This window comes from Neodiprion lecontei, chromosome 7 (genome assembly GCF_021901455.1).
Source record: "Neodiprion lecontei isolate iyNeoLeco1 chromosome 7, iyNeoLeco1.1, whole genome shotgun sequence".
In the NCBI taxonomy this organism is placed as follows: Eukaryota; Metazoa; Arthropoda; class Insecta; order Hymenoptera; family Diprionidae; genus Neodiprion; species Neodiprion lecontei.
In genome coordinates, this window is record NC_060266.1 from 4,495,466 (window position 1) to 4,507,678 (window position 12,213).

The 12,213-nt window shown below is 34.7% G+C and overlaps 1 protein-coding gene across 1 annotated transcript; it reads left to right on the top strand.

Moving 5' to 3' along the window:
* The first annotated feature begins 461 nt into the window (after positions 1-461).
* Positions 462-7,545, top strand: LOC107219742 (biorientation of chromosomes in cell division protein 1-like 1). Its single transcript, XM_015658070.2, has 3 exons — positions 462-775; positions 1,208-5,058; positions 5,597-7,545. The coding sequence occupies exons 1-3, from the start codon at positions 641-643 to the stop codon at positions 5,697-5,699; spliced, it is 4,089 nt and encodes a 1,362-aa protein (XP_015513556.1). The 5' UTR covers positions 462-640; the 3' UTR covers positions 5,700-7,545.
* Positions 7,546-12,213: the final 4,668 nt, after the last annotated feature.

The following is a 12,213-nucleotide window of genomic DNA, read 5'->3' on the forward strand; positions in this document are numbered from 1 at the left end:
TTTCTCATTCTCTCAGCCTCATTGTTTAAATATAAGCTAATCAAAGAGGCTTTTTTTTTTTGTAACTGACGGTAAATCACTCATAGATTTCAGAAGTTTCACTTCTATTGCGCGTGATTACCACACACATGTTTTTTTATCTGCTTATAAATCTTTAATCAAGGGCTCAAAAAAATTCATATTAAGAAAGCATAGCAATCATTAACAATACAATGTTATTCATCTGTTGAATAAATCATAAAGATTTTCACGTTACTTGTTCACTTTCAACAACTGCAGTGGCCATTCGCTATGATAAACGCGCACTTGATTACCGAGTGCTGCCGGACGGTAAATGCGGATCGGTTACCGACACGCCTCACCATCATAAGGAATACGAAAGTGTTGCTCCCTTTGGGACGTAGGCGTAGTTTCAGCTGAAGGATCAGCATCAGCGGTACCTCTTCTAAGTTCTTTTTAAATCATGGAACTTGGCGAACTTTACGCATGCGTTGCGTTCCATGCCGTACTTTATCATTATAAATAAATATGGCGACAGACTGTTGAATTGTTGTGACACGTTCGAGTGGACGGTGATTTACCGAGGTTAATAAAAGGGTAAAAAGCTTGTTCGAACAGTTGACCGATTAGGAAGGTGACGATGGAGGCGGTGGATATTGGCAGCACTCTTTTGGCCGGAGATCCGCGCTTGGTTGATCACATAGTTGGGGAAGTTAAATCGCAAGGAATTTTCGATCAGTTCCGGAAGGAATGCATCGCTGATGTTGACACAAAGGTTCGTTGCTTGATTCTACGATAAAGTACATCCCCAGCAAAATGCATTCCCATATTCACTGAGTCTTGACCAAGGTGAACAGCGAGTTATTATACAGATTCAACATCAATCATCTACAAGTTTTAATTGTTATCTTTCACTCGGTTTACTCAATCACTCAAAAAGATATGATGGCGAATTTACAGCGGACAAAAATGCGTTTGGCCTGTTGCATCGTTTGCAATATCTTCAAATAAATTGGACTTAATTTTGTAAATAGATGCCGAACACCTAATTAATGATTATGTATGTCAGTTTAAAGAATTGCAGAATCGCTGCACCTCGTTGGCTTGTTAAGATGTCACGTTCTCTGTTATTCGTAGTCAATCTGCTACCTCGTACAAAAACTTGTCATGGAGCATGAATAATAAATGTCAATTAACTTTTTTACAGCCAGCGTATCAAAACTTGCGTACCAGGGTCGAAAGTTCCGTCAATACATTTCTGTGCAAGCAAATATGGAAGCCGGACATGAACAAAAATCAACTGCGAGAAAACTTACGAAAGCACATACACGACGCGGCCTACTTGGATGTTGGAGTAGAACGCATCGTCGATCAAGTTGTTAACCCAAAAGTCTATTCGGTATTTATGTCGCAAATTGAAGATGTGGTGCATAAATTTCTTGGGATTGAACGACCCAAAGAACGTGAAAAAAATGGTACAAAAAGCCTCAAGGATTTGCTACCTAAAGATTTGGATCCTGTTTCACCAGAGTCGGACAAGAACAGCTTGAAAGATGTTTCACTCGAATCTGTGGATGCGAACTTGACTGCGACTGTTGTAAGCAACGATCATTTACCACCGAAAGATGCAAATAAAACAGAAATAAATATTCAGAGTAACGAAAATAGCAACGATAAATCGGCAAACGATTGTAACTCGGCCAACAGACAATCTGAAAATTTAAATGATCAATCCGATGGTACTACGAAGAATTCTAACAAAAATCTCTTTTCTTCGAATTTGAACATTTCTGGAAAATCGGATGATAAACCTGAAGAGGAAGAAGAGGACAGTCCGATGTTTGAACCGATAGATATAATGAATTTTAATGAATCTAATGATTCACATTTGTCGGGTATTTCAGAACTTACAAGCCATAGATCACGAAGCCCAGATTTTTCCAATGATTTTTCAAGAGATAACTTGGACTTTAGTAATCACGACTCTCAACTGAGTAAGGTTTCCTCAGATTCTCGACTGTCAATAGTCACTGATTTCGGTTTGTCCAATCATGCAACGACGCCAATGTTACCCGAAGCTTCGAAGGAGGAGAGCAACAAAGGAAAGTCGGTGGAATCTGTTCACATTAGAAGTAGCAAAGATAATTTCAAAGCAATTCGAGATATTGAATCAAATAAAGGTAACAGCAAGGATGGAAGAAATTTATTGGAAATTATTCAAAGTAAGGAAACGTCGCTGGAACTTCGAGATTGCAAGGATTCAAAAAGTATTAAAGCCTCGATAGATTCCACTGATGCTGGAGTCAAGGATAAAAATGACTCCAAAGATAAATATAAAGACAGCGATGCTAAAAAGACAAAGTCTAGCAAAGATAAGGACGATATCAAGGAATTGAAATCTTATAAGGACCGAGACAAGGATCACAGAAAGAAACAGACTTCGCACAGCAGTTCTAAGCATGAAAAAACCGATAAATATTCGAAAGATAAATACAAGGAAAAGTCTGACAAAAGCCGTGACAGTTTTGAAAAACCCAGAGAGAATTTAGAGAAGGGCAAAGAGGCAGAGAAGCTCAAAGAAGAGAAAAAGGATTCAGACAAAAAGGAAAGCGTTGGAAAGGATTTGAAAGATATTTATAAAGAAAAAATTCGAGAATTAAGAGAGAAAAAAGAGTTGACCGAAAAGGAGAAACTGGCTAAAGATCCCAAAGAATCTAAATCAACTAGAGATTCTAGAGACAGAAAAGACTCATCAAGAGATCGACGAGATTCAAGGAGCTCTTCTGCCAAAAACTCTAGTCGTCACGAGGACAAAGCAAGTAAAAATGATGACAAGTCAGTCGTTAAAACAGACAGCAAATCGTCGAGCAAAGGCAACGAACTCAAAGACCCTAAAAGCGAAACAAAGGACAAAGGGAAGCGTGATGACAAATGGCAGTCTAAAGATGGCAAAGAGAGCCGAAGTAAAAGTTACAGTAATGCAAAAAGTGATTCGACAGAAAAGAGCGACAAGTCTGAGGCAAAGAAAGAAGGTAAAAATGATATTCAAACGAAAGATTTGGAGCGAAATGAGCGATCTGATGCAAGGAGAGATTCGAAATTGGAGACAAAAAAAGATTTGAAAACTGAACCACAGAGTAAAGATTGTGAGAAGAATGATCGATTGGAAGCGAAGAAAGACTCAAAGGTCGATTCCCAGAACAAAGAACGAAAGAGGAAAAATGATAAGAAAACAAAAGCAAAAGACGATCATTTCAGTTTGAGGAAGAATCCAAGTGAGCGACGCTCGACTGACCGAGACGGCTCAAATGGATCGAGTAGCAAAAATTCGCAGAAGAGTAGCTCAAGCTCCATTGCCAATTCGGGTAGAACAGGTTCTAGCAGCTTGACTAAAGAAGCGGGCGGGACGAGCAATTCTAGCAGCGAAACATCCGATAGTGTAGATATTTCACCGAGCGATGAAATCATGTCCCCGATTGAATCAATGGAAAAGGATAAGGAAAGCGTAAATAGAGTGAAACCTTTGACGATTAAAATAACAAACGAGAATGAAACTAGCCAACCCGACTATTACATCGAATCAGATTTGATGCCTAAAAGAGTAGAACTAGGGCTTGCCGAACTGAGTTTACCATTGAAAAAACGTCCGTTACAAACGGATATCTCTGCACCAAATCCGAATGACTTCAAGGTGAAGAAACCAAAGTTTGCAAAGAACTTTCAAGAAGCAAAAAAACTGATGAAAATCAGAAAGAAAATGGAGAAACAGAGAATGAAAGAATACGAAGCAGCTAAAGAGAAATTTCAGATGGCTAATCATTCTGATAAGCCTACAGCATTGCCGGCAACTGATAAAGACAAAGAGTCTCCTATGCTTCCGGACGATGAGAGGGTTCAAATTATAGAGGTCACCGACGACGACTATGAAGAACCTTATCCGGATCTTTCGATGAAAGAAATAAACATCAGTCTTGAACGACAATCTATATCCAGTTTAGAAAATCCGCTAGTCTTTAATCCTGAAGAAAATTTGGCGAATGTTTTGGAAAAGCAATCCACGTTGTCGGAAATGGAGAAATCGATTAGACGTTCGTTAGAAGATATGATATCGGACAGAAAATTAACAGAATTAAAAACGCAGGTGGAAAATAGTAACGATTCAATGGCATCCATGACAAGTGTCCAAAATAAAGCATCCGTCGCAACTGTACACGATGTTGTCGATGTACCAAAACAGAGTGAAACAGGATCTAAGTCCGAAACTACAGTAATCAACTCGGGGAATAAGAGGTCCAGCATTACGAAAGCTGCTTTTGACAGGACAATTAATGATGCATTAGCGAACAATCTAATGGAGATGAAATATACATTTGAAGCCGAAGCAAAGGTCTTGCAGAGTTTGGAATCCAAAAAAGACAAAGTAGAAGATTCAGTGAAATCAATAATACATGACGAACAAAAAGGCGATGATGATTGTTTAGGTGTCAGAGCATCTGAAGAACCAATGTTCTCAAATGTATATAACAAATTAAATGCTGACACTACTGATAAAGTTGCATTATCAACGGCGGACGACGAACATAATCATTGTTTGTACTTTGAAGCCGACAACGAGAGAGCTGTGAGATTTTCAAAATTTTTGAAATCCGTCGAGTTTGAGGCCCTAGAAGATAGTACAGGTCAACAAAATTCTACAGAGTCTCTTGAAAAGATTTTAGAAAGTCTAGGAGGTCAAATCGTTTCGTCATTGCCTAAGACAATGGCGCCGCCCATGCCAAAGCGGAAACAATCGACGAGTCCTTTGATGGATATTATATTGAATAGTTCGAATAATAACAACATTCGTCAGACGATAAAAGAATCGACGCCAGAGGTCGAGTCGAGTCCTTATAAAAAACGAAAGCTGGGCCGTCCTAAGAAACATAGAGCTGTCGCTAACATATGCGCGATCCAAAATTTACCCAATGGAGAGAACTTTGTTATGCCTTTGAGCCCGGAAAGCGACGTGTCTGCCACTAGTGAGAAGAATTTGCTTCATCTCCTAAAAGAGGACAAAAGGTATCGTAAAATGTTTCACAGAAAATCACCAAAGGAACTTTTTGTATACCTTTCGAACTTGCCAACATATCTTCAATAATATTCTTACATCAGTTTATTCGGTAGAGTGTTTTTGTGTTAACAGCAACGAATTAATCTCTTCAAAAATGATCATTCATATCAATGTAAAGTGGCCTGATTAATCTATTTGGGTCTAAACGAGACAAAAATATAGCCTACTTTTTTTATCAAAACACTATCAAAGCAAAATAAAAATTCAAATAAATTTATATACTTGGCATCGCTAACTTCAATCTCAACAACAAATCTGTATTGATATTGCCGCCATTCGTACAGTGATCTTTGGAAACTGATAGATACTTGTGAAATTTAGAGTTGTGTACATTGAATTCGATTTTCTTGGTCAACAATTGGGTTTTTTTAAAATTTTTTTATCATTACTGCGAACATTTTTTTAATCAATCTCCATTACTCAGTATCCTCTGAAAATTAAATCATAGATAGGTAATTGAAAATAGTGTGATTTGGATGATTGCAGCCGGCAGAGAAGCAGTCAACGTTACTCAAGTGACGACCTTTACAAGCCCAGGCCTTTTTTCTCCAGCTCGTCCAGGCGAAGTAGAAGAACCAACCAGGCATAGCATTCTTTTATAGCACTTAGTGTCAGATGTTAATGAAACGCAATACTCAAGGATAGAGTACAAAATTCAATATCAAAGCGAAAAGACAGAGTGGTTGAAACTGTCCTGGGTGTCCTTCACTTTCATTTCTAAAAGCCACATCTTGATAAAACTACTAGCCACTTTGTGCTATTTTTAGAATCATTTGTGTTGCGCCTCAATTATTTTACGCAAATTTACAGCTTATAGATCACGTTTCATTCTATTGATTTTCTTTTAATTCTTACAACACGATTTACTCTATTCTACTTTACATGAATGAGTACAGATGATAAATGAAATTATCATCGATATCATTCAATTAGTAAAATTACTTACTATCTTTTTGTCAACATCAGTTGAGTGGCTTACCATTGAAGCGATTCAAATCATTTCGAAAATGAGTCACTATAATCTGTCATCCGGTGTATGGACGTTTTTAAATTCTTCAACGCATCCAAACTTTTAATATTAATAATTCGTCTGTGGCAAAGTGAACATTCAATACTAGAAAACCTGATTGATATTCTTATTTTTGTTCTTCGAATCTATAATCTCTGCTTGTACAATCAAGTCGACAATCCAATATTTATTCAGAATTCTACGAAATTTTCTGAGGTGGTCAAATTTTCCAAGGATGCTGGAAACCTTGTCAATTTCAAATATCTTTCCATTTAAATCTTGATCCAAGTGTAACATAGTTCGTTATTAGTCTTCTTGAAGTCACATTTTTCTTTCCTCTTTTTTTTTTTTTTACACATTGACCACAAAATCATACATAACTACCAAAAGTACGCTTTGAGATAACCATTGAGGTACTATTTCTAATCTCCTGTAATAATCGTTGTCAGTTGATATTCAACTCTCTGAAATAAGTTACATTGTCCTCAGAAATTATATTGATCCCAAGGTGATCAGATTGTCTTCAATTTGTTCTTTGTATCGATAATTCGGAAAATTGAATGCTCTGATAAAGAAAAAAAGAAGATATCCCGAACTTGATAAATTTTGAATTTTCTGCATAATGCTCGATTCCTCAAGCTTTGCCCGATACTCTAACTTTATTGTACATATATGATTCACGATTTAATATTAAAAATAAAAATAGAACAGATTAGACTGAGAAAATTTATTCATAATTCATCATATAAAAATCTAGAGATGCAATAATAACATTGAAATGGATTCATTTTAATGAATCTTCAAATATAATTAGAATGTATTTAAATCATTATTCTTGTTACTAAAATTTCATAGCAATTAAATATAACTTTTTTTTTTCAGAATTATCGAACACTACTTAATCGTTTTGCATTGAAAGTTCCAAGTTTGATATTCCTTCACTAAAGGCCTTTTCATTGTAAATAACTAATGCATGTAAAACAACATTGTACATACATTGTATACTTAAGTGTGTGTGTGTGTGTGCATGAATGTATATACTTATATGTACATATATTTATACATGCATATATATATATATATATATATATATATATATATATATATATATATACATACATATATACATATATATATATGCATATGTATAAATCATCGCAGTTATAGGTATGTCATATATGTATATACACGTATACATATCCATGTGTTTATACAAACAATGTAAAAGAAAAGAGCTATTATTAGCAATGGTTCTTGACTACTAGAGAGTTTATTTATTGGAAAATTTCATAGGCAAAAATTATAACAACGGGCAAATCAAGTTCTTTGTAACGTATTTAGCGAATATTCGAATATTAGGCGTTATATGGATTACTTACTGCTGTTGTATGATTATTGCATTTTATATAAATAACTAATAATCGTATTTGGAAGATTAATTTATAATTTTCTCCTGATTTCCCAAACCCTATTCACCCGCTGATAACCGTATTTTCTTGTGATGCAACTACGACAGATCTGTTTCGTTGAACTACTTACATTACAGAGAATTTTTCTCTGCAGACAACCGCAAATGATAATGCTGTTCCTACAATTGCATGAAAGAACTTAATGAGGAGTGTAGGTTTTTAGCGATCATTATGTGGTACAAATAAATAGAAAATGTTGCCGACAAATTGGACAAACCAGGTCACGGCTTATAAGAAGAATAATATTTGTATAAAAATTCTGAAAACAAAAAAAAAAAAAAAAAAAAAACTGGTGCACCGTCTAGATTTGCAACACGGGTGTAAACACTTGATATCGTCGATGACGAAAAATTTCTTTAAAATTATAACTCTACTTTGTATGAAATATCTGTTAAAAATTGTTTTTTCAGTAAGCGAGACTTTCAAGCAGAAAAGAGAGGAAAAAAAATCGCAAGTATGCACAAAATTGGCAAACAATAAATTTGTGTATATTTTTGTAAAAAATAAAGTAAATATTTAGAAAATGTCGGAAAATTTACTCAACTTTTATGTTGGTCAATGATCACGATTGTAGTAAAGTATGGGGGGGGGGGGCAATAATTTTGCAAGCCAACGCGATTTGCTACGCTGTTATATATGTATAATCTAAATTCTAAACAATGATACTTTCTTCGGCAATATTAGTCGTCTGTGTCCCTCGGTAGGTAAAACAGTTTATAAACAAATTGTATAAAATTATATACTCTGAAAACATAATGAACTCGATTCTTGAAATCGACCGCAAAAGGTAAGGTCATTGCACTTACAGGCGCAGTGTACAGTATAACTTGGCAGCAAACTACTAACCATAATGATACTTTTAATGTTAACCTTTCGCAACCTCTGCTCAAGTACATAATCTTTAATTGAATCATAGTGATACGTTGCTTTCAGTAGCTTACGAACTGCAATATATAAATGTAATACGTTTACTGCCGATCGCGGTAAAGGTGTGTGTATATATATATAATAGAGAGAAGTTTACGATAACGATGAAATTGCCACTTCCTATTTGGGTGTAGTTAATAACAGGATACGTCGTTGTGCTATATTGTTGTACGTAAACAACTACACGTCGATCCATACCGATAAACAGGAAATTCAACAAATTATACATAATTCAACAAATATTGCGTAATCGTATATTTTCAGTTGATAGTGCATTTCATTCATACGTTGTACGTAATACTTTTGAACATATCCAACGAGAATGCGAAAAATCTACAGTAATAACCGTCAGTAACTCCCATTTCCGGTATTCCTTAAATCCCCGCAATCTGTTGTAATTCGGCGAAAGCGACGTCAATCAATGCACCAAGAAATTACCGTAATCTACAGGACGTAGTTTGATGCATTAAAATTGTTTCATCATCCTTTAATCGACGTCGTATATTGTACAGAAATAGGTGACATTATTATTTTTACTGTGTAATATACCTATTGTCAGACATTCCATTCTGTTACTGTCATAAATTTGATCAACTTGAAAAATACGTGTAATTTTTTGTTCGGATCGTGACTGACTCTCAGCGAATTTGATATCTCCAAATTTCTTTCTCAAAATTCATTCTTTAAATTGTACTAGATTGAAGTTAGTAAGTTTAATTTTAGTTAGTAATATTGAAACTAAAATGATAGTATTAAAAATATAGAACGACTTTGATATTAGTTTAACTTCCAATATCTGAATACACATTGCTTTTGAAAAATAATAGATTACTCAATTTGATACGATCCTACATTTGTGAAATAATGATTTTTCCTAAAAATCAACCGTTGCCAAACTTCACTCTCTTTATAGATTAACAGGATTTTAAAGGTCATGTTCGATAATCGATTCTGGGAAGTTTGTTTTTGCCTTTTTTCATCCTCGCAGGTATAACACCTAACTTATACCGAGAAATTCCGACCGAAGAAAGTTCCTTCTCTACTACGAAGATATTACGTAGTAGAGCCTAGATTTTCGTTTACATCTGTGAGGATTGAATAAAGCGGCTTGTCGCCGTATCAAATACACTCGAAATCTTACATAAGCGTCATACGTACAAATAACATAATCACCATGGTTTATTAAAAGACATTTCCGTATTATAATTTCACTTGATAATATCAGTTGTAGCCACTGTGAGTTGTTAACACTGGGTGATGAAGTTAGGAAACAAACAAAAAAAAAAAAACAATCGAAAATCATCCTATAACGGTATAATAAATTTGGGGAATTCCTCAATTGTACGTTGATAATACGACAGCAATCCCTGGGAATGAATCGAATGAGGCCGCTTACACCGTATACACAACGTAGGTTGTGTGACCTTGGATGATTGTCACGGAGGTTAACTTAAATGCATTTTAAATACACTACACGTGATATGTGAATGTAATATTAATACACAAATATTGTCACCGCTTTATTGTATATGAAAATGTACCGCAGTGTATTACAAGACTCCTGATACACTAGTTGTTACAGAGCGTTATCTACCTAACGTTTTTGCATTATATGCACGCCGGTATACGTTGTAGGATTAGGTACATGCAGATATAAGCGTGTGTTTTCATTATACGCAATGTACAATTATCTCGTGACGCGTGTATGTTTAAAAGCGTCCACTAATGACTAACGGAACAATGAGTTTGCATTATTTTCAATTACACTGGTCAACAAAATTTTGTAACAGGGAACGGAACGTGCTTACTAATTTTTAAACATTTATCTATCTTTTTTTTTTTTTTTATCTTAGTTATTCAGTAGAGTGGTTGTGTTTTGTGTTTGCCGAGTTACATGTCAAGTGATTCTTGAATAATGTCAAGGAGTGAAATTACTTTGAAAACTCAACGAAGAAATTGGTAGCATAAAAAAAATGTGACAGAGTGTGAGTTCCTAGTATCTGTTGCGTTGCAACATATTTTTGTTAATAAAAACTGTATTTTTAGAAACGCTAAAACAGAAAAAAAAACTCATATTACAATAAAACTATTCGTATCAAAAATATTCTAACATCATTTCTATTATATTAAACCTTGTTTCTAATATAAACGGTGAAAAATTTTCATATTGCACATAAAAATTGAATCTTTGTTGACCAGTGTTATCGGCTAAATTATATAGCCTTTTCTTCCGAAGGCCATAGAGTAAATTTAGTATTATATGCAGTACAACAGCGTGTCATTCTGATTCAAGATGCATATTCTTCGGGCTTGTGTGCAGTCCAAAAGGATCATGAATCGAGATAAACAAGCTCCGTACAAAAAAATTTACGGGAAAAGTGTTGCGCGGTAAATTTTACACACACATGCGCTGCGGTGCATGTTTTTTTTTTTTTTTTTTTTTTTTAAGCATAGATACATATGCAGATCTATAAATAGAACGCTGGTCCGTGCTTATACAATATTCGCGATCGACGAATGTTGCCGTTTACGCTTTCTATGTGAACATCTGATAGTATTAGTAGATCAATATTCCCATTGTACGGAACGCTCGTATTTCAATGAACATCGAACGGTTGGATGAAAAATATTGATCTGTATTTTACGTCAGAATTAACTGACGCGTAAAAGCACGCGTTGGTCAGTTTCAACGTGTGTTTTATTTCATGTTTGTGTGGAATCTGCAATAATGCATATCAAACGCGCTATCTTAATACGTTCGAAGTATCGTATGCAGAAAAAATTACAGAATGCGAGGTTCCAAAGGTGCAATCTAGGATGATGCGGTTGAATTTAACGAATACATCATCTCTCGACAGTGAAAAAATAACATTTGTCATCACAAATCTCAGCTTGTGTATATATTATACATAGGTATCCCCACATGTAGTTTATTATGGCGCTTGTAATTTTTAACCATTATTACTACGGCCTGGATTATCATGCAAATACATATTTTTTTATTTAAATCATTTTCATTCCTCATTTGTTTTGCTACATAAAGTATAATGTTTGGAGGCAGAAAATACAGTTTCGATTTTTCATATTTTTTCCATATTCTAGTTTTTTAAGTCTGTATTATACGTATATATTTCGTAATTTTGAATGAATATTTATCTGGGCTCTAATCATTACTGTTTCAGAGCGGTCACAGTAACTTACAAAATTATATAGTTTGTAATTGAAATCTCTACGAAACGTTAGATCTCAAATCGATTTCGCTTGCAGCTGTTCAGTTATTAGTCGAAAAAATCGATGCATGCAGAATATTACAGTGTGGCAATTAGGTACGATAAATTATAGGCTTGTTGTATTTGGATTGACGTGAAAATATTCTTCTTATTTCAAATCTGTCCTTGTAATTTGTGAAGGATAAAGTATGCATCTGCGAACGAAATTATCATAGTTCAACGAATTTTATCTAAAAATTTCACGACAACACCTTTGATTGAGGAGAGTGAAGTTCGTAACGTTAACGTAACGATTGATTTTTAGGAGGAATCATTATATCGCTGTTGTAGGATCGTTTCAAATTGAGTAAAACAATGATATTAGTTTCAATATTTTGTTACATTTATTTACTAACTTCAATCTGGTTTTAATTAAGCTTTATTTTTGAATGCGAGTGTCGAAGTTTGTTAATTTGTGTTCAAAAGATG